Raw genomic sequence first — 21055 nt, 5'->3', positions numbered from 1 at the left:
CTTCCCCACATTTTTCCACTGATCTACAGTGTGGCCATCCCACGCCATTTTCAAACAAAAGGCTTTTTTACAATGTGAGAATCAGAACTGCCATTTGCACCAGGCGATGCCTTCACTAGAGAAAACTTCTTGCATTGGTTGTTCCCATAGAGAAAAGTATGAAAAATAATTGTGAATGGAAATGTAGAGTCCTCCAAGGTCTGACTGAAGGAAACATCATGTGGATTCAGGCTTAGACCTCCACAGCCCTCAGTAGCGAAGGACAGACATACAGACATCTTCCACGCATGGCTCTTGTGCAAATCTGGAGGTCGCCACGAGCTCCAGATCAGCCGTGGTTGGCAGAGCCTGCGGATGCTCCGGCAGCCCCGAGCGAAGAGGGCACAGCAATGGCCAGCTAGCGCGAGGTGCAGAAGCACCAGCCCGCCACAAAACAGCGCAACCACCCTGGCTAAAGAGAAGGGAAAATACTCACCCGGCAAAGGCCCTGCACGCAGATGTCATTCGTGTCGGGGCCACAGGGCGTCCCATCGATGACGCGATCCCGCAGCTGGTAATACGCCGTATTTCCCGCCACTCGGCAGAACAACTTGCACCGATCCTTCATCAGGACTGGGGATGGGAGGGAAGAAAACCAGAAGCGTGTTATCCGAATGCCATCAGCCTGACGCAGCGATCCGCATCCCTCCCCCCCGGCCACTTACTGCCGCTGTATTTGGGAACCCAGCGCACGTTCGTGGGCAGCCCGTTGATGTTAAAGTGCTTCCCATCGAAGTCGGCACACTGCTCGTCCCGGAAATCCTTCTTCAGCTTCGAGCATGGTTCGGTGTTGCAGGATTTAAACTTCATGCGACGACCCACGCAGTATTTCCCACCGTTTTTAGGCCTGCAGAAACAAGACTCAATTGCAGGTTTGCAGCCTGTTCAGCACAGTCAGGATTTGCAGCACCATTTTGTGGGCCATGTATTTAATATCGCAGGCTGACCGCAGGAAAGGCTATGCAGGTGTCTAATAAAAAAGACCGTATTTGCAACGGTAAAAGGAGATGAAAAAGGGAATATTTTCTCTCTTATGAATACAGCAGTAGTGAGAGAAACCAGAAAGGAAAACACAACATCTTCCTCCCTAATCGGGGATTTAGTTTCACACTGTGGGATCCCATACGGGGCCATCCCTCCAGAACTCCATCAATCCTATGGATTCAGCAGCTGAGAGTTTGCCTCTGATCTACTGGGTTGCAAATAACCAAACATCACGGCAGAAAGGAGAAAGGGCTTCCCTGTGGAGGCTGAAAGGCCAGGCAGTACTTAGTCCTTCAGGATTTGTAGCCCGAAATGGTAGAAGTGGTAATGCTAGACACTTTTAAACAATTTTATCTCCACATATTCCAGAAAGCACCAAAGATGGCCAATAAATACTTTACCCCCATTTTATAGTAGGATGGCTCTGGTATAAACTGGGGAAAGCAATATCATCCAAGCCACATAAAAGCCAGCAGATAAGCCTAGGAGAAGTTGTCATTTTGAATTTCCCAACTCTCAGATTCAGGGCTGGAGTCATAAAACTATTTTTGTCCTCGTATGTGGATGGAGCCTTTGCCAGGCAACAGCTCACTTCAGGGACCCAAAAAGCCTTTCCGTCTCCAGCCGCTGTCAGCAGCGGTGCGGGAATGACCCAGCAGAAGGCACTTTTCTGCTGAGGATTCCTTTTCAGCTATGGTAACACTGTGAGGAAAGTACCCTTGGGATATAAGCTATCTTATTTACTGTCTGTTCAATGGACGTTTCTTCTAGGAACTAGGGTAAGGTTTCATACGCCCATCTCTGTGCAGCCTTCTATGCATACAATGAATTGTAACAATAAAATTTAAAAGGGTGCACTATGCTTTAAATGTTCCAAGAAAACCCCACCATCTCTGATGCTCTCTTGTGAAACTTCAAATTAAATTGAGAGGTCACGGTGGAGGCTTCTACAAGCTGCCACCATTAACATGCATAATAAAAACTATCCTATCATCCAGCTTTGTTTTTCCCTGATGTTACAGAAGCACAAAGTGACCCTTGAAGCTCAACATGTGTGCCCAGCTCCAGCTTCTACTGCAAAATAACCACTAAACCTACATCTTCTACCCAGCCCCTGAACAAAATAGGTGCCTGCGCTAGCAACAAGTAGAGATCAGAAGAGCGACGTGCTGGGTGCTGAAGTCCTGGCACCCGCATCTCCTGCCTTTCAGGGCTTTTCTTCAGGATCGGCTCTGCCTTGCCCCGGGACCAGATGGCTGTCAGTGCCTCCGGGATACCGGCAGAGTGCATCTTCCCATTGAGCCTCCTCAGGAAGAAAGCCAGTTTGCACACAGAAAGACCTTTCGAAATGCAAATTGACGAGTGATAAACGGGAATCACCCCTGCTACTAGCATGGAGACGTCCACCGTAGGCTCTCCACATTGCATGCAGTCAGCATCTTCTACCGTAACAGAGACAGAAACCCCTTGCATATGTATGAGTGTCTCTACACACAGTGAGTTAACAAACTCCTACAGCTTAACACAATTTTTTAGCATCTTTTGAAGTATAGGCACATCAACAAGGTTATGAAGCCCAGGAGCGCTTGTTCCACCGCAAGTAACAGTTCTTCACTGTAACATTTGAAAACTATTTGTGACTCAAGTAGCAGGGTTCCTCTTAAATAAATGAGGAGACAGACGCACCCAGAGGGGCCTGCCCTTGCCTAAAGACTACCTGAAAAGTAGGGAAGGGCAGGCAGACTTCCCACCACGCCACTAGCACCACGCTAGGGATGCTCATGGGTTTGGCAGAAGGAGTTGCCTCCTCCAGCGGCTGCGGGCAGGATTCAGAGCACCACCAGCTACACACATGGGATTTTTCCTGCCAGCATCCTCTCCTTGCTGAGATACACACTGCCGTGGTGCAGATCCCTCAAGTCCCATCCTAAACGCTGCGTAGTATGGTTTGTCTTTAGGCATGACCTGGAGCCGTAGCTGGTAACACCAGCTCTACCTGCTCCGGTTGTGAGACATGAGGAAGAAATTTTTTACAATAGGGTGGTAAAACACTGGCCCAGGTTGCCCAGAGAAGTGGTTGGTGCTCCATCCCTGGAGACATTCAAGGCCAGGCTGGACGGGGCTCTGAGCAACCTGATCTGGGTGAAGATGTTTGGGCTCGTGGCAGGGGGGTTGGACTAGATGACCTTTGAAGGACCCTTCCAACCCAAACTGTTCTATGATTCTTACATACCATCTGGAAACTAAACATGCATCACTTGCAAAGGTTTCTGGTGCTTGCAATTAAGCAAGTAACAGGGCTAAAAATCCCAACCAACTGCATAGCACTCGCTACAGAATGGTTTCACACTAATTCCTAGTGGAGCAAAGTCTAAACCTGGTTTCTACCAATTTAGTCTATTCTCCACCTTGGATTGACAACCAACTTGATTTAATTTAACTGAGCATGCTCGGGACTGCTCCAGAGCTAACCCAGTGCTGCAGCCCCTGTGGGTGCGTCCCACACCCCTCCTGCCTCCCAGCCACGATGGTGATTTCTGGGGGTTTCCCACCGGGGCCCTTCCTGCAGACTATTCCTATGAAGGCATGTTATCTACCTCCAGCTACAAAGGGACACCTCGATCCCGGGGAAACCTCTTAGCTGTGGCAGCAGCGCACTCCAGACCTCAGTGAGTCCAAATCATTCATGGGGGAATTAACTGGATTCCTCATTTTTGCTTCAAAAGCGTTTACACCACAGCATGACTGTTGCAGTTTGACGAAGGCTTTAAATTATGCAAACCTCTAGCACGGCATTTCATTAAAAAATTTGCAATTACAACATTTTTATCACATTGCTTCCAATATAAATCAATTTAATTAAAATAAGACTTCTAAATATTAAGTTAGTTAAGAAGAAAATGCAGGAGTGTTTGTTTGGTTTTTGTTTGTTTGGGGTTTTTTGTTTGGTTAGTTTTGGTGGGGTTTTTTTGTTTGTTTGTTTTTTTAAGAGGAGGTGTAACAAAATCCAAAGATTCCAAACTACTGTATAGCTTCCTTTTCTCTAGACATGACCTGCGAGATCGAGAAAAAAATCGAACACAGGGACACACCACAAACTGAAGGATGCTGAAACTTGGCATCATGTTGCAAACTGTCAGCTTCGTAACTGTGGCAGTAAACCTCCCTGCAGCCAGCATTCGGGGCTGAAGCACACTCACAATTCTGACATTTAAAACCAACCCCAAACCACCCTGAAAGTTTTAAGGTGGTTTTAAACCAGAATTGCTTTGCACAGAGCCTGAGTAAACAGAAAGAGCTGACCCTAGAAAATAAGTCAGCCTCGTATAAGATAGATTTTCAACAACACAAAGAAATACCAGATACTTCACACTACGTAATATTTTTATGGATAATCATCAGTGATGCACTGCAGAGACAGAAGGGAACGCAGTGTACGCACAGAAACCTTGTTCTCTCTTGATTTCCCTTCTCCCTGAATCATCTGTTTGATCAACTAACTGCCAGTGCCGACCTGCTTTCAATCCAGCATAATTCCCCCTACGAGCTCCTGCACACACCCCGGTGTCGCTGCGTTCCTCCCAGCACGTCGGAAACTCCCAGGACACAGCAGACAGGCCTGGGGAGCAGCGGGCTCTGATCCCTGCCTCCCACCTCAACACATTTGCAAGATACGAAGCTTAATGCATCGCCTGCAATTACTGAGCATGAACGTTTTTGCTCGCAGACCTTAAGGCAGTGCCCAGCTCCCAGTGGTCCAGGAGCACCAGGTACAGGTACCTGATGGAGACACGCTGTTTTTGGGGGTGCTCTGCCTGTGCTCAGCCCCATGCTGCCGTGACTGGGGACACTCAGGCTGCCACAATGAAAGGACCCTGGAGACCAACCACGGGGTACACGCCTTCATCTGCACATCTGCCTACACAACTGTGCTCACGCCGCGGCTGCAGAAAAACCTGTGAAGCCCTGGTGTGCACAGATCAGTTTGAGAACTCCACAGCATCCTGAGAAACCCTGGGACTGGGAACTGGTACATGCGCTGGCTCCTGGCAGCCAGCACAGTTATCTATAGGTGTGTTTACATGTCAACCTCAGACAGCCTTCGGCACAGGTGGATACTTTTGTGATGGACTAAAATGCAGACGTGATCCGACTCGCATCCGGACTTAACACCACCCCAAACAGAAAGCCATTCCTGGAAACAGGGCTCTCAGTATTGCCTTCTTATGAAATATGCCTTTTCCTCATAATTCTGCAGCTACACCTTGCTTTGAAAACCAGCGCTTGCACCACAGACCCCTACGTGACATGCTGCAGCCGTGGGCTTTGTCTGTACCAGCCAGCCTTGAATTCCCAAGTGGGAAACCTTGGTGGGAAGGTTCTGGTCTGGTTAGCTAATACATTCTTTCAGTGTATGTCAAAACATAGTCTGCTGCTGTTTCAGAGGTTTACAGCTCTTCCTACAGCCTTGCAAGATACTCATCCATGTAGGTGTCAGAGCACAGTACATAGAGAGGCAGGAGCTGCAGCCTTATTTTCTGTACCATGGCTAGATTTAACACAATATTTTACTGGCATGCAAGATACCTTCCCCAGATCCTCATGCACAGAAAAAGCTTTAAAAATCTAAACCATCTTAGTTTTCAGTCAGTGTTTTATATTCTATTTCAGACCTTACTCAAAGTACCTCAGTTGGCTTTCCTGCCTGCTACAAAACAGAGGAGAAACAGACACTGGACCTATTTTGTATATTTTTGAGTATTTTGAAAAGTGAGAGAGGCAGGAGAGCACCCATCAGTGTCTCAGCCATTTGCATCATCTCAGCAGCCTCACAATAACAGGAATGCAGATGGTGGGAGCCCATGCTACGATGTCAAATTACGGGGACAAAACAAGAGAGTTGGGGTAAAGCTCTATGGACAGTGCCAGGACAGATAGTTTGCCACAGAGACTTCATGAGGGGTTGGAGAAGAGGCCAGTGCCAGCTACATGGGTCTTGAAAGAGGGCCTTAAAAATAACCACTAATAATGATAAGAGTAGAGGATTTCACAGGCAGCTTGGTGCCTGATGTCTTTAGGTGCTTCTGCAAATCCCAGCCAAGGCAACGAGCCTCACAAAACACCCAGATACAAAACACAAGATATAAGTGAAGATGAAATTTAAAATCCCTTGGCTAGCCTTCAGGACAAAGTAGATTTTCTATCATAAAAAGCTATCAGTCCAAACAGATGCCTCTCCAGAAGTTGGGAATACTCCTTACTGACAGGATCCAAAGGTTCGGCAGCATAGCTATTTTTGCATGTGGAAAAATATTTTGGTTTTGTGTCTCCATGGCTACTGGAAGACCATATGGCATGTGCTGACTCAGCACAGTGAGACGAGAACTCCTTTGTGCTTGTGTGTTTCTCAGCATCATTTTAATTGACGTGCTGGAGTCCTACTCCCTTAACTTCAACACTTCTCTTTCAACACCTGCCCAGCTGTGCTGAGCAGTCTCTCCTGTCACTTCACGTGCCGCAGGTAGGAGCTCTCCCTTCTCCCATTAGCAGCGATGGAACTGTCACTGGTACATCACTAATGGCCATTTCCTTGGCAATAAGCCTGCTCCATCTTTTTAAAAGTCCTTGGTCGAACCAGCTTCACAGACCCCTCACTCATCTCCCTGTCTCAGTACCAAATGAGAGTCTGGAGAGCCTCCTGCCCACCCCTTCTTGCTCTTGTGGGCTTAAAGGAGGTGGTTAAACACAAACCAGCACAGTTCACAATTTATGTAAGCAGCCTGTTTTCATACCAGTTGCTCAACCTATTGCTAATATTTCACCGGCCACACATTCATCTCCTTGAAGCCCACGGCAAAATTCCCTGCCATTTCAAAGGGCGTAGAATTTTGCATTCCAGGCTGACGGCAAATATTCTTGAATGCCACTTTTTAATGGGGCACAGATTTCTGCTGAGGTTTGGCTAGTCTGCGCCAGCTGATGTGTAACTGTATAAAGGATCAGTTGCAAAACCAGCCAAAGCAGGAATAAAATGGTATAAAACTGTCTAAAGGATCTGGCCTGCAGGGACAGCTGCAAAAGCAGCCAAAGGATGGGCAAAATGGTGAAAGATAGATAAAAACATGGCTTCTTCCCTTCTTGGTCCTTTCTGATTCACAGGTTTGGAAGAAGAAAAACATCTTTAGGAGTGAGACCCCAGCTGTGCCTCTCCAGGAAAACAGGAGGCAATAAACCTGCACAGATATTAGCTTTTTCCGTCTCTCTCCATTGAACGGATTCCTTTTCAGGGCACTTTACCCACAAACCAAACCTGTGACCAGCTACTCCTGGGTCCCCATGATGCCTCATCCATGCCAGGCAAAGCCACCAGCCCCCAGGGCGACACACAGGCTGCGGACAGCCGAAGGGCATTTCAGCCCATTTGGGCAACCCAGCTGCTCTTCCCCATTTCCCCCACCAGCGCTTCCCCTCCGTGCACTTACTCGGGCCTGTTGCACTCTCGTATCGCCGTCTTTATGCCGCCGCCGCAGGTTCTCGAGCAGGTCCCAAAAGGGCTCCATGTCCCCCACGCTCCATCTGTCACCGGCGCCTCTCGCTCTTTGGGTACGCACATCCCAAACCGGCAGTGCTGTGCGCCGAGGAGAGAGACAGGAAAGGTGAGTTTGCGTTGCTTTTCATTACCAGCCTGGATGCCAAGACTCAGGCTTACTTATTTCTCAACCACTCACAAAATGTAGCAAAGATTTTGCAATCAAATAAAATTTAACTTCTTTATTTTTGTCTGTTCCACCCATATTTTTTTCTCACTGCAACCTTAAATGAAGAAGAGAAGACAAGCTGCAGAGTCCGCTGAAGTGATTTATGGGAAGACGACTGGTTGTTGCTGTTGTCCTCAAATATTCCCTGTTTACTGGTGCCAAGCAGCATGGCAATGCTCAGCTCACGGCACTGGCTTTTCAAAAAGCCGCTTATCTGAATTCCTGGAGAGCAGCAGGAACCGCACCATGTCAGGGGAGGAGACAGACAGAGAGTAGGAAAAACAACAGGGAAAACTCAAACCTCCACACAGCTGTACAAAGCCCCAGGACAGAAGAGGGAAAGGAAGCTTCCAAATCTAAAGGGCAAATAAAATAGAAAAAATGAATTCCTCAATGCAAAGAATTTTCCTTCACTCAGTCATAACATGGGACTTGCCAAGGCCTGGCACGTGTTTTGTTTTTCAGCTATAACTCTTGTTTTCTTTTGTTTGGAAAACTGGTCTTAATTATCTTGGCAAGTCCCCGTCCCCCATTTTTACAGTATAAATTGTGTTCCTTTGGGGTATGTTTGCTAGTTTGACTACACAGACTTCTGGAGAGGTGATATCTAGGGGAGAGTCACCTTCTGGTGCCACTAGAGTGGATAGAAAAGTGTCCCCAAGACCCATGAGAGCAGGGCTTCCCCCCACTGAACAGTGCTCGCTAAAGCAGATTTAAACCCAGAGTGATGCTCATCTGCTGGCAGATGCCCAAATCTTTGAAATGATATGAAGCTCAAACATTGCTGATTGCTCACAGATTAGAAGAGGTTCCAGACTCAAAGAAGAAAACATACAGTGCATCATTAAAATATTCACTTCCAATATTTCTCTGCACCTGATGCTGTTCAGGAATGGAAACACCCAACGATCCTTATGGCAACAGGGTGAAATTTACCGATGTGCTGTGTTTTTCCAGCCCTTCCACTAATGCCAGAACAAGACACACCATAAGCTCACCCTCTTTTTTAGACACCCTTATGAATCACCTTAGAGAAAGCTGTCTAGGAAAACAGAGGAAAATCAAGGTATGGAAATTAAGGGGGTTGAGCATCCGGGCCACAGGACACTGGCTCTGCAGCACACTTAACGCCTTTAGCCCACGATGGCCAGATTGCCCCATTGTTTTGCTGATGAAGAAAGCTGATCTCAGGTGCGTTTGCCTTTGGACGCGGTTTCCAGGACGGCCAAACAACTCATAGCTTGGGCCCTAAATGTGGTGTTTGCTCAGAGATGAACATGGTCTCTAGGCTGCAATGTGCCCTGGATTTGCTGTCATCTGAAGATTTCATTCCCCAGACAGAAACTGGCTGAAAAAATTTCTCCTACAGTAGAGGACAGGAACAAAATAAGCTGAAATGCCTGCTTCTTTGCTGCAGGACAAGCCCTTCCAATGCACAACTCCTCCTGGCATTTAGAGGGTTGAACAACTGCAGGATGGAGACCCCTACGCCAGCCCTGTACGGGGGACAAAGAGGTCCAACAGCATCATCAACGTACAAAAAATACACGACACCAACCCAACAGTGCTGTCCCAGTAGAGAACTTCTTGCAGCAATGTTGATGCTCACAGCTAAATATATAACCACAGTCATGCTTGGCATCACTGACCCAGAGAAGACGACTGAATAGCTAACTAGTGAATGTACACAGCTAACAGACCGTGACATGACCTATATGTCTCCCGTCCAATGGTTGAGAATTAACCAGGAAATCACTTACATCCTCTTGATTTTATTAAAAATTGAGGGTTTGGAGTTGATGGTAAATCAAAAGGGAAAAAAAAAAAAAAAGGAGCAGCTGTTTTAAATAAACAGCAAGATTATCTTATGGAAATGCAATGGTGTTTCTTGGAACCACACTGTGAATAGTCTGGCTGTGCAACCTTCGTGCCTTTTGTATTTTAAAAATAATTTCTATGTTGAGTTACAACAGAAAAACTAAAAAGCCTGCCAGGGTTCTCTTTCCTATGAGCTTACAGATCAGAGAACGAAGAGAATAAAAGAGTTTTTGTCTGGAGCAAGTTCAAAATAACTTAGACACGCAGTTGAGCAGGAGAGCAACGGCAGGAACAGGAGACACTACAACAGGCTTTCCTTTTCTTTGTCTTGCCACTGGAGTCCCAGATAATTCACCAAATCCAGCTTTCATCCTTGTGCTGACTTTAGCTGAATAGATTAGCAGGGGGCAGACAAGTGCTGCGAAGCTTCACGCATGCATAACATATACACTACCTGCTGCCATACGGCAGGAGACAGAAATGATTACTATTCATCTACTCTTCTTTTACCATTCTTTAAACAACCCTGAAAACCACAAGAGATAGAGGCCCAAGTTTACGACCCTCTTTATTTTCTTCCAGTGATTTATTTCCGCCCAACAATGCGCTGGTGCTGTGAAACACTGAGAACCACGACTGGTGCTCACCCAGCAAAGGTCAAACTCTGGGCTGGGCTTATTACTTGATTTAGCAATATCGAATTCACTTTCCTCACATGCAAAATATGCATAAACTAATACTCCCATGTTGTTTTAGTGTCCTTGATTTAAGAATAAATTTAGAGTCTGGATAAATCTACATCCCAGTAGTTTTAGCTAGATTTTTCTTAGCTCTTCAGGCTCCCTCATTTCCAAATATATGACCATAAAAAATGGCATGGTATTTTCTCCATCTGCCACCTCATATATCACGGGCTTTAAACACGCAGACTTGAGGCAAGGCATTAGTCAGCATGCAGAAGTTTGATGGGGCTCCTGGCCACAGCAGAGTACCAAAACAGTGATTTATTCCAATGAAAAGCACTCCAGACTCGCACCTCAGCACTTCACGAGCCCAAGTAAACACTAAGAAGAAGAGAGTTTACGATGATTCAAACCTTAAGCTTGAATTAGACCAACACACAGATAGAAGAATTACTCCGTAAAGCCTTTTTGTGAGAATACATTCAAATGCCTGAACACGAGTAGACTGCATTAGCTTTTTTTAAGAGCCCATCTGCTCTCAGCTGAGAAGTTCAAGGTCACACTTGTCTAATTTGTCTAAACTTGTCAAATTGTCTAGATTTGTGGACCGAAATGTTTTTGCTCATGTGGTCTTTAAGAACCATGCAGCTGGACACTGCCACTTGGATGACATGGTAACTCTGAGAAGGTGCTAATCTGCTCAATTGCAGTTGTCTGCACATCACTCTGGCCATATCCAAGGGTAACAGCAGGTCTGTCGGAACAAAACTGCAGCCGAGATTTTTGCAATTTCAAGAAAATAGTTATTTTTGAGCTTCCAGCAGTGAGTAGACCCCAAGCTCACAGAGAAGCTGAAGGTCTCAAGTCAAGGGGACTCTACAGATGCCTTAGCTTTATCCCAAGTCTCAAAAAACTAGGAATTTTACATTAAGACATTAAATACTGAAGCACTGTTTCCAAAGAGTAGCACAGGAATAGGATTTTCCAACCACATCTCTAATGCATATTATCAACAAGAAAAACAAATGTGTTCACTGTGCTTTTCCCTAAGAAAGGAAGGCAAATTGATAGATTATGCCCATTGTCTTGAAGGAAATCAGTTCAGTGTCATTGAGCAATTTACTTTTCAGATACATGCAACAGAGGATTAATTAGCAAGCCTTTCTGGAAAATTATATCTAAAATAGCATCCAGATATTTTTATTAAAATACATTTGAAAGACTATGAATTAAAATGTTGACTCTTTCTAAAGAAAACTTTAACTACTGATCATTAATAGCCAGAAAAGCAAAGTTTTAAGCTATACTTTGTAGAATAACATCACGCTTTTTTTACTAGACTTAGATGGAGAATATTTTTGTTCAGACAAAAATTATGAAAACTAGTTAGCATTTTTCTTCACGATGTTCAGTATCTCAATAAAACAGAAAAGAAAAATCCTCTCAACTATTTTTTATCTAGATCTAGACAATTAAAAACTAAATACTTATTCTACAAACCACAATGCTAGCTGGAAACTACCATTACGCATGGAAATTGAAAGTTTCTATGAATTACTGCCAAAATTGTTCCATACAGAAAATGTCAACCAGTTCTATATTTTACTCGGAAGTTGTCAAGATGAGAAGCCAGCTGACAAATTTATGTTACACAAAATTACTAATTGCTCACATCACAGAGGAAATTGCTAATAAAAGCCTAGGGAACTTTGTGAAAGTTTTGCTCACGAGTTCACTCAAGGGCATTAATTTACAAAGATAAGCACTGCAGAAGGAATACCTGCTTAAACAACACTATGCCAAGCAGTTGATTTTAATCACATTCTCCGGTGCAGAGCTGACCCATGCGTACCAGGCTTAAAACACACAGAGCTGCTTTGGGCTTCCACCCTTGCAGTCAGAAGCTGTGCCCCATATAACTGGCCATTGGGATAGGATGATTTTGACTGATATGTTTAACCTGAGATCTGGGAAACATCGCTACGAGGCACAAACCATCAGGTATTACAGACCTTTCCTGGCTCACATTCTGTCCCATCAGCCCAAGGTGTGTGTTGGGTACGACATCCCTTGTGTGCGCCATCGATGTTAATACACCAAAGTCGTCGACACTGCATCTGCTTGTTATTGAAAAGATGAAGATATTAAATAAATATGTGTCACATGCCTTACCAGACAAATGATCCTTAATGAAATTATACCCCTAGGATTCATCATTAACTCACAAGCTTGACAATACTTTGATGGCTTGTGAGCCTCCCATTCATGCACCCCCAGGAGGCCTTATTTTGTCCTGGCAACAGCAGGAAAACCAAGGTGTGGAATTTCACTTACCATATACGGGCACACTTGAGATCCAGGTCCAAAAATTAACTCACATTGTTTGTTGACATCATAAATCAGCCCCGGGAGCTGCTGAGGCAACGTGTAAGTTCTCGATGAAGGTTCATCAAGCAAACATTCCCCATAACCAGTACTACAACACAAAGCAGAGAAATGGTGTTAAACAGGAGGTGATGTGACTAGAACCCATTGGTGTTTACCTGAGCCAGCCTTGGGGCAGAGGTGCACCACGTTTGCCATATTTATTTATAACCAGCACAAGAGCAGCTACTGCAGACTCGAGCACAGGAGGGTGCGTTACCCTTTCCCCATCACCCCAGGCTGCACTAACGACCATCCACCACAATGCAGTCAGCTACCCCGGCAAAAGCGTTTCTGAGCATGCACAACCTGAATTTAGTTGCTGAGCAAGCAGTGGTATAATATGTATTTAGGAAGAAAAATAATTTATTAGCAGAAGAGCTGGGGGACTGAGCTTCCGGATTTGCCAGGACACCATTGTGTCTCTCGTTTTGCTCCCCATCACAACACATGGGAAGGCATCATGGCAAAATGGGGGATCAGTGCGCATCAAACTGACCTACGGGCTCCTGGAAGAGTGTTCCCACCATGGACTAGTGCCCAGGCCTTATCTTGACCTGTGGAGCAGACAGGCAGATTCAATCTGCCTCCTAAAACATGGCTCTGTATCTCGGCCACAGGGCTTGGAAAACTCACTCTTCAGGTTTGAGGAGAACACACATTCCTCAAAAGCAATATCCATGGGGGAAGACTTATTCTTCCCCATAGAGAGGCTGGTCCTTGCCAGCTTATCACAAGGCTGAACTGGCAGGGACTGCATGCCAAGGATGCATTCCTGATCTACCTAAAGGATATGTGCACACACAATTCCCTCCAATTTCCTCCAAATGCTGCACGTTAGGACTTCAGAGTAAATGATGAACTCCACTGGATGCATGCACTTGTAAAAACAGCCTAACATGCATATATGGCCTTACTCCAGAAATTCAGTGATGTATTTCCTACTGCATTTTGACCACATCCAGGGATTGGTGTAGAAGTTCAGTGTTGGTGCCATGACATGCTGTTGATTTTTACCTCCATCTTCTTTGCACTTATGATTATCATCGTGTGGCATGTTAAATCTAGGAGAAACACAGCAGTGAAAAGCACAGTCAGTTTAGTGGCAAATGTCAAGTACTTAGCATAGCAAGAGCAACAGTGTGAACTAAATGTAAGCAAACTGAAGAACTTTTCCTAGATATGCTACTGACAGATATTACAGAATAGAAGTAATTAATATGCGCATACTCATAAATGTCAACAGGCATTGCTCAAACTGGGTTCCTAGCATTTGTCTGCAAGAAGCTCGGCAGCACCCTGGTAAGGCCACCAAACTGCGGCTGCAGATATTCAGCCAGACAAGTCCTTGAAGGAGCCCGGAGTGGGATGCAATTTCAGCTGCCGTTTCCTTTTCAGCTGACACTTGCGATCCTGCAGGCAGGCTGGAGTCTGGCCCCACCCTCATAAAAATGGCAAGAGTTCTCTGGAATTGAGCTAAAAAGCCAGGCTTCCGAAAGAGATGAATGACTTGAGCCCACTGACCACTGGTGCCTGAAGTCCCTCATGTGCGTTGGCAGCACCCTACGCTGGCCGCAAAATATTTTCTAATGCAGTTGAACACCTCGGGCCGCGCTGATCCTCCATGCTGTTGCGTAAATAGGGCTGCGCTGGGGATAGACTTGGCTTCTCTACTTTATGTGGTAGGTTTACAAAATGCCATCAAGCATCAGTATCAGCAGAAACCCACGCGAAGTCTGCAGCACATGACATATTGAAGAATGCGGCAAATACGCTAACGGAGACAGAACGGCTTAAAGCACTTTGCCTTTTGAAGTGGAGAAGGGGAAATGACCCAGTGTGATCCTGCGTTCGAAGGCTGGAGAGTTTATATCCCATTAAGATTACCTCCAGTGAACCACCTTTTCACTCTGTTCGCTGTAAAAGAGCAAAGAGGCACTTCCCACCCGGCAGCGCCGCGAACCCCTCCGGCAGCTCTGGGGCAGCATTCGTGAAGGAATTAGCCACAGGTTAGGTGTGGGGAATGCCAAACCTTCGGGGACTTTCTCTCAGGAAATCTTATTTAAACAAACACTGCTGTGGTTAAAAATAGACCATCTCAGCCAGCTCTCTGTGCAGAAAAAGGGAGTTTAAAACAATGAGTGACTTGTTCCTGGGTATTCATCCATCCCACACCTACAGATCTCCGCTGCAAACCAGGCGTGAGGTGATTTGGGACTGAGCTGTAGCTGGGAGGTAAAGGACTACATGATCTAAAATGATTTTTCTCACTACTACTCTAAAAAAAAGTCAAAATCGGTTAACAGAAATTTCCACTGGAGGAGGTGCATCTTGAATGACAGCATCTCTTTCGGGCATGTCCAGTAGCATGAGATTTCCCTTTGTGAAATGGTTCAGGAGGTGGGTCAAGCTTGCTAACACATCCTCATCACCTGCCAGACAGCCTGAGTAAATTCCTTCCGTTAGTAGCACCATGTGTGGTGGTGGGCCAAGCTGTGGCAGGCTGAGAACCAGCTCTTAGAGGAGACTTCAGTCCCAAAACCCAGGTGAGATGCGCCAGTGGCAATTGCCCTGGTCCTCTCCAAGGCACCCAGCACATCCCAGCCCTGGCCAAAAACCTGGCTAGTCCCAGTGACCTGGCCAAGACATCAGAGCTGCGGGGCAGATGCTGCTGACATCTGCATGTAGATGCGAGAAGATGCAGTAATAAGAGACATTTTCTTAGCTCTCCTTCCCTGCTGATGTGCTGCTTGGGGTACTCTGTCACTCGTCCTCCCCAAAATGTGGGTCTGCTGGTTTTACTGCTCTCAGATGGACTTCAGAGCACCCCACCGCCTCCCAGAGTCACATCACAGCTTAATCTTCCTCAACGGTACATCTTCTACCTGACTACATTCATCTCCTCCCAAATAATTAGGCTCAGCAGGTACCAAGTCCTAGACAGGCTGGCAAGCCCTAGCTAGCATAAGTCTTGGGCTATTTAAATGTAAATGTATTTACATAAAACATACACGTGGCCAAGTTCATGTGCTATTGTGAAAGCAGTGCTCAGTCCGTTATCTTCACTAATTGAACAGCTCCTGTACGGGTCACAGACTGTGCCCAGCTCCGCCAGACCTAGAAGAGAACAAAGAGGTTTATGATAGAAAAAGAAATGTCACCCACAGTTCGGCACAGACAATTAACATTGTCACTACAAAAAAGTTATTAAAAGACAAAGAAAAGGTTTTCCTTACCCAGAGTATCACATTTGTCGTGTGCTCTACAAATATCCTGTCTGAAAGCAGAACAGACCTGACACATTAATTTTCAATGCAGCAGTGAGTTAAGGTACAAGAACAATAATAACAACATCCCAAAGCAATGCTTGGTCCTCCAATGGACCTTCTCATGCTGGCTTGCCACATCGTCCAGAGCCTGAACCAACTCCCTACCACAGTCAGGGTTCTTCATCTTATGTTGAACCTATGGGCAGACCTTGGACAGTCCTGAAAGTCTCAAAGTCATCCACCACTATGCTGGACACATTATCCCAATTCTGCTCACAGTTACTCTGCTCCCACAATTGCAAATGTCATTACACCTACACCAAAAACTGAATATTTCCCAAAGCTGCATATGTTACATGCTCACAGCCTCTGACACACAACTGGCTACAGTTTTCCTGAGAATATTCGCCATACCTGGTAACAAGCACAGCTGTATCATGTCGAAGGTGACTTCCTTCAGGGTGGTTCTGGGATTGCTGCCATTGGCAAAAGTTTTTCAGTGTTGTCTGGGCATTGTAAGATATTGCCGGACCATCCTAATAAGCAACACACAGAAAGCAGGTATTTCAATTATTCATCATATGACTCACTTCAAATGCCGCCATCAAACAGAAGGTGAAGAAAATAATTTCCATTACCTGTTCATTATGTATCACGACCAATTTCACAATAACGATATTAATTAAATTTCCAATGCTTGGGTCTCTGTAAATAGAAGCCACCTGTTTAAAAAAGAAATATTCAGAATTATTGCTAACATTCAAGGAAACAAACAATTAAGACAACACACACGTTTTCCATTTTGCAACCGTTTTTCTCCTGAGCTGTCCTTCTGCCCCACTCTGTGCTTTGATGCTACTTGGAGACACCTCCTGCCAGAAGCACTATTTTAGAATGAAACACAGAAACCAAACATTTCCTTTTGCTTTAACACACATTTCACCAAGTTACAAGATCATTCTGCTCTGAGATACAACCACTGACTAAGATTGTTAAAAGCAACTTATTTTCTCAAGTGCCTCATTTGGACATGGACATTTTTAGATGACATGTTCACTGCACTTCCACCCTCTAATAGGATAAAAATCACTCCAGTGACACAACTACATTGGATACTCACTTCTACTCACTCTGCACTTACAGAACTGCCTGTTTAGAGGCTGCACTACTGCATCCTAGTCCCAGCAGCTACCAAAATCCTTGTCCTCAGCCTGGAAAGCCAACCCCAGCACTATGTTAAGGATCAAGGTGACCACAGGCTCCTTCTCCTTGCAACTGCATGACCTACTAGCACCAGTCCCTTGGAAGGCACAGTCCTCGAAGTACCTTTTTAATTCAGTTGCTGTTTCACATGGGCTTAAACAAAGAGCACAGCATGTGGACTAAAGGGCCAGTGATCTTTGCTGTGCTCCCTGGGGTTCAGAAATCTGAAAGGGACAGGTGTGGGAAGGGTTAGGAAACGTGATGGATATGGGAAGGAAAAAGATTCCAGCCAGTGCTCCCCAGCCAAGTTTTACCAAGCTTTACACTAATCCCAGTATTATCTCCATGCCTGGCTGAGGCAAACTGATGGTATTGCATATGAACACAGCAAAAATGGGGCTCTGTGACTACTAGAAAATGATTTGTGGGTGAATCTACTCCCCATAGTTGAATACTCACTATAGACATTAACGTTAAGACATAGTGCTGTAGATTAGCTCCATGGTAGGCGACCATCCTGCTGTCAGCCACCACCATCACTTCCACAAACCGAGGGTAGGAGAGAAACCGCTTTGTCCGTTTGTGGCTCTTCTGTTCAATGATGTTCCCAGTGTTGTTGCTATCTGCAGAAAATGAATTCACTTCCAGGCTGTGCTTCAACATCTCCATGTCAGACAACATGCTGCTTTCTGCCCACTGCCTTCTCCAGTGTTTCCGCTTGTTCTTTTTGTGACTGTGCTCATGATCTATGATTTAAAAGCAGACGAAAATATGAAGTATAACACATTCCGGCGTGAATAAAGTTAATGCCACATGCACGTTACGTCAAAGCGCCTGTTTATTTCAATGAAGGGTTCTAGGAGGCTTGTTCCAAACAGCTAACGAGAACAGAAGCACTCTGTGGAAGCCCAACATGTAACCCAACATCTAAGGTTTTTCTTAAAGTAATCTTATGGAAGCCAATGGCACCTAAAGGCAGACATTCCTGTAAAGGCTTTCCTGCAGCAGAGCCATCTCCCTCGTGCAGGAGGGATGGAGCCGGGGCTGCAGTTCAGTTTAATGTGACGTGAGCCCGGCGATGGTAATTAGCCACCGCGGCGGCAGCGTGAAGATTCTGGGCACGTCCAAGGTGGCCAGGAAACCACAGGAAACAAAGGTTCGAATCCTGTATTTCTAAGTGAGGCATGAAGGACGGCAGGATTTGGCCTTCATAGCAAAGCAATTATATATGATTTATTTCTGTCTCTAACAATAACATGGCTGGGCTTCAATTCCCCCCCTCCCTTTATTATTCTGTGCTACGGGAATGGTAAAGGTCATCTAATAGCACAGCTGCCACTGGCTAAAGAATAGAATTCAGGAAGTTTCACATATACTGCTTTTGATATTCAATTAGGCCAAACATAAAAGCAGCCTGAAAATATACTCCATGCTGATACAAAGACGACAAAGTGAAGAGGAAGAATAGGCAAGTAAAACATATGGAACATGTACAATTAAGATTTACCATCTGATTAGTATGTAATTATAGCATTATTTAAATGTAAGAGCAAAATCAGTCTTATTTGATGCCACTTAATTTTTAATCAGTTCATCATAGGAAGTACCTAATTGAATGTGATTCATCCATGAGAGACTGTTTGCTTCTGCATTTAATATAAAGCCAGATCTGAACTACTCATCTAAGACTTCAGGCTACAACCCTCACAGCTCTTTTGTAACTTTAGTTTAATTCCATCACGGTGGTGAAAAATATCACATTTCCTTATCTGACCCACTGGGTAGGTTAGAGGAAGCATAATAGTAAGGAACAAAGGAATATTCAATGCTCAGACAAGATCGAAATGATAGGAAACTTCTTAGCTATTTTTCCTGTGTAGTTTCCCTTTTAGGATATTTTGTAATAATTTCCAAAAAAAGAAATACAAATACGCTCTCTAATATTGAGGCAGGCAAAGGGGGTCAGCCAGCTTCTACCTATCTGAAAAATACTATCCTTTTGCGCTATGTGTAAATAGGCAATGGAGCATTTAAGAATTAAATCCTGTTTACTCTGCACTAAGTCCTGTGAATTGCCCTTTCTCGATATAGTCCAGACCACCTTAATACAGCAGAGAGTCCACAGTTATTTGAGTAAGAATTCGAGAAAGCCAATAGCATTTGTAGTTATAATTGGATTGCCCTAGTTCCTCCACACTAATCAATGCCCTTGGCTTGGCAAGGTTGTGCTCTCATGCTGGCACGGCTTCATGGGCAACCGTGACATTATCCCGACTTGCTCGGTGCCAATCAGTGCAGGAAGCCAACTCTGCATACAAATAACTTAAAGGTGAGAAGAAGACCAGCTTGAGGAGAAAGTGCTAACCTCAGCCCTTCAGCCAGCTCCCCTCCTCTCTGCACCCTCTGCCAGTCACTTAAATTTCTCTTTTAATAACTAATTTCCAAAAGAAGCAGGTGCTCAAGGAAAAATGCATGAAGGGTGGGGAGACGCTCAGCAGGGCTCGAGTGAGGCTGAAGGCAAGGCTGCTGTGCAAAGGCACAGCTCTTCATCATCCACCGCAGCAGCTCCCAGAGCCCCACATGGGACCATGGGGCTCAGGTGTCTTCTCCTCTGGCCAGTCTGACAGAGGGAGGTTGGATGGCAAAAGAAGATGGAAGTGCAAAGGATTATTTGAAGAGGCACCTGTTATAAAGGATGTTTAAAAGAAATTAACTGATATTCAGCAGGCTTGCACTGAAATCCTGCAGGTAGTGTTGTCAAACGCTAAAAAACAAACAAACAACCTGCCCCAAACCAAACAAACAAGAAACCAAAAGAACCCCAACCAACCAAACAAAAACAGACAAAACCCAAACAAACACAACCACAAACAACAACAACAAAATCCAAAACTAAAAAGCAAAAAAACAAACAAAAAAACCCCTTCCCCAAACCCAGAGAGGTCCCACATGAAATGCCAGCCTGGTTCCAAGAGCACTGACCTGACCTGACACAGGAGAACCAGAGCCCGCCACAGCCAAGTATGCTCAGCACAGAGGAAAAATGACCTTTCTTTCTGTTGCAGATATCTGGCGTGTTGTCACTGAATCACAGACTCATTCAGGTTGGAAAAGACCCTTAAGATCATCGAGTCCAATCACTAACCTAACATTGCCGAGTGTCAATACAGTAGCAGTGTACTTCCCCTGTCCGGCACACAAATCAGTCAGCCACATCACCCTTTCAAAAACCAAGATTTTTTTCCAGGTATGAAGTCGCCCCGACACTTACAGCACACTATCTGGACAAGTCACGTATAGTATATTTGCCAGCCTAGTTACTGTAAAACCAAGCACAAACGACTGGGGATGCTTTGCATGTAAAGCCACTCCTGGACTTTGATAGTAGTGAACTGTTATCTTCACTCATCTTTCTTCCATATAACTACACTCAGAGATGGGGCACATTCACCTGTAAAAAATTAAACACTAATGGCAGTGCACTGCTCTCAACCCATCCATAAAATCCACCCCAGCCTTAATGGGAGTTGCACACAGGCACTGCCAGTACTCCCTGTGCCTGATGCTGGCGATATCTTGCTCCATCACGATGGCCACAACAGAAATGCTCTTATTGCCTGGTGCAGCATACAGCTGTTTAATCAAGCAGAAGTGAAAATCTCTCACGTTACATAAGAAAACTGCAGTTTTACAGCAACAGCTTCCTACTGCCACACACACCACCAAAAAAAGGGTGTGATATTTTTCCACCTGGTTTTGCTTTTTTTTTTCCCTTCCCCTATTGTGTTAATGTATTAACAGAAATCAGGAAGGAAAATGGTTTGCTTGGCAAGCTCTCAATCACTGCAAATGACCTGAAAAACATCTACCTCCATAT

The 21055-nt window shown here is 45.1% G+C and overlaps 1 protein-coding gene across 4 annotated transcripts in view; it reads right to left on the bottom strand.

Annotated features, from left to right (window-relative positions):
* Nucleotides 1–21055, bottom strand: part of ADAMTS9 (ADAM metallopeptidase with thrombospondin type 1 motif 9) — an 84370-nt gene that overhangs the window by 51776 nt on the left and 11539 nt on the right. For 3 of the 4 annotated variants that reach the window (XM_065642881.1, XM_065642879.1, XM_065642882.1), the window contains exons 4-14: nucleotides 17638–17924; nucleotides 16614–16697; nucleotides 16390–16511; nucleotides 15943–15983; nucleotides 15718–15823; nucleotides 13624–13770; nucleotides 12617–12758; nucleotides 12295–12402; nucleotides 7506–7651; nucleotides 705–886; nucleotides 476–612 (exon numbers count right to left, since the gene is read on the bottom strand). In XM_065642881.1, the coding sequence (XP_065498953.1) occupies nucleotides 476–612; nucleotides 705–886; nucleotides 7506–7651; nucleotides 12295–12402; nucleotides 12617–12758; nucleotides 13624–13770; nucleotides 15718–15823; nucleotides 15943–15983; nucleotides 16390–16511; nucleotides 16614–16697; nucleotides 17638–17924 (1502 nt within the window). The remainder of the gene's footprint in view (nucleotides 1–475; nucleotides 613–704; nucleotides 887–7505; nucleotides 7652–12294; nucleotides 12403–12616; nucleotides 12759–13623; nucleotides 13771–15717; nucleotides 15824–15942; nucleotides 15984–16389; nucleotides 16512–16613; nucleotides 16698–17637; nucleotides 17925–21055) is intronic. The other variant, XM_065642880.1, reaches the window with a different exon arrangement.

The sequence above is a fragment of the Caloenas nicobarica genome, chromosome 11 (genome assembly GCF_036013445.1).
Source record: "Caloenas nicobarica isolate bCalNic1 chromosome 11, bCalNic1.hap1, whole genome shotgun sequence".
NCBI classification, from domain to species: domain Eukaryota; kingdom Metazoa; phylum Chordata; class Aves; order Columbiformes; family Columbidae; genus Caloenas; species Caloenas nicobarica.
This window is presented reverse-complemented; position numbering and strand designations above follow the sequence as displayed.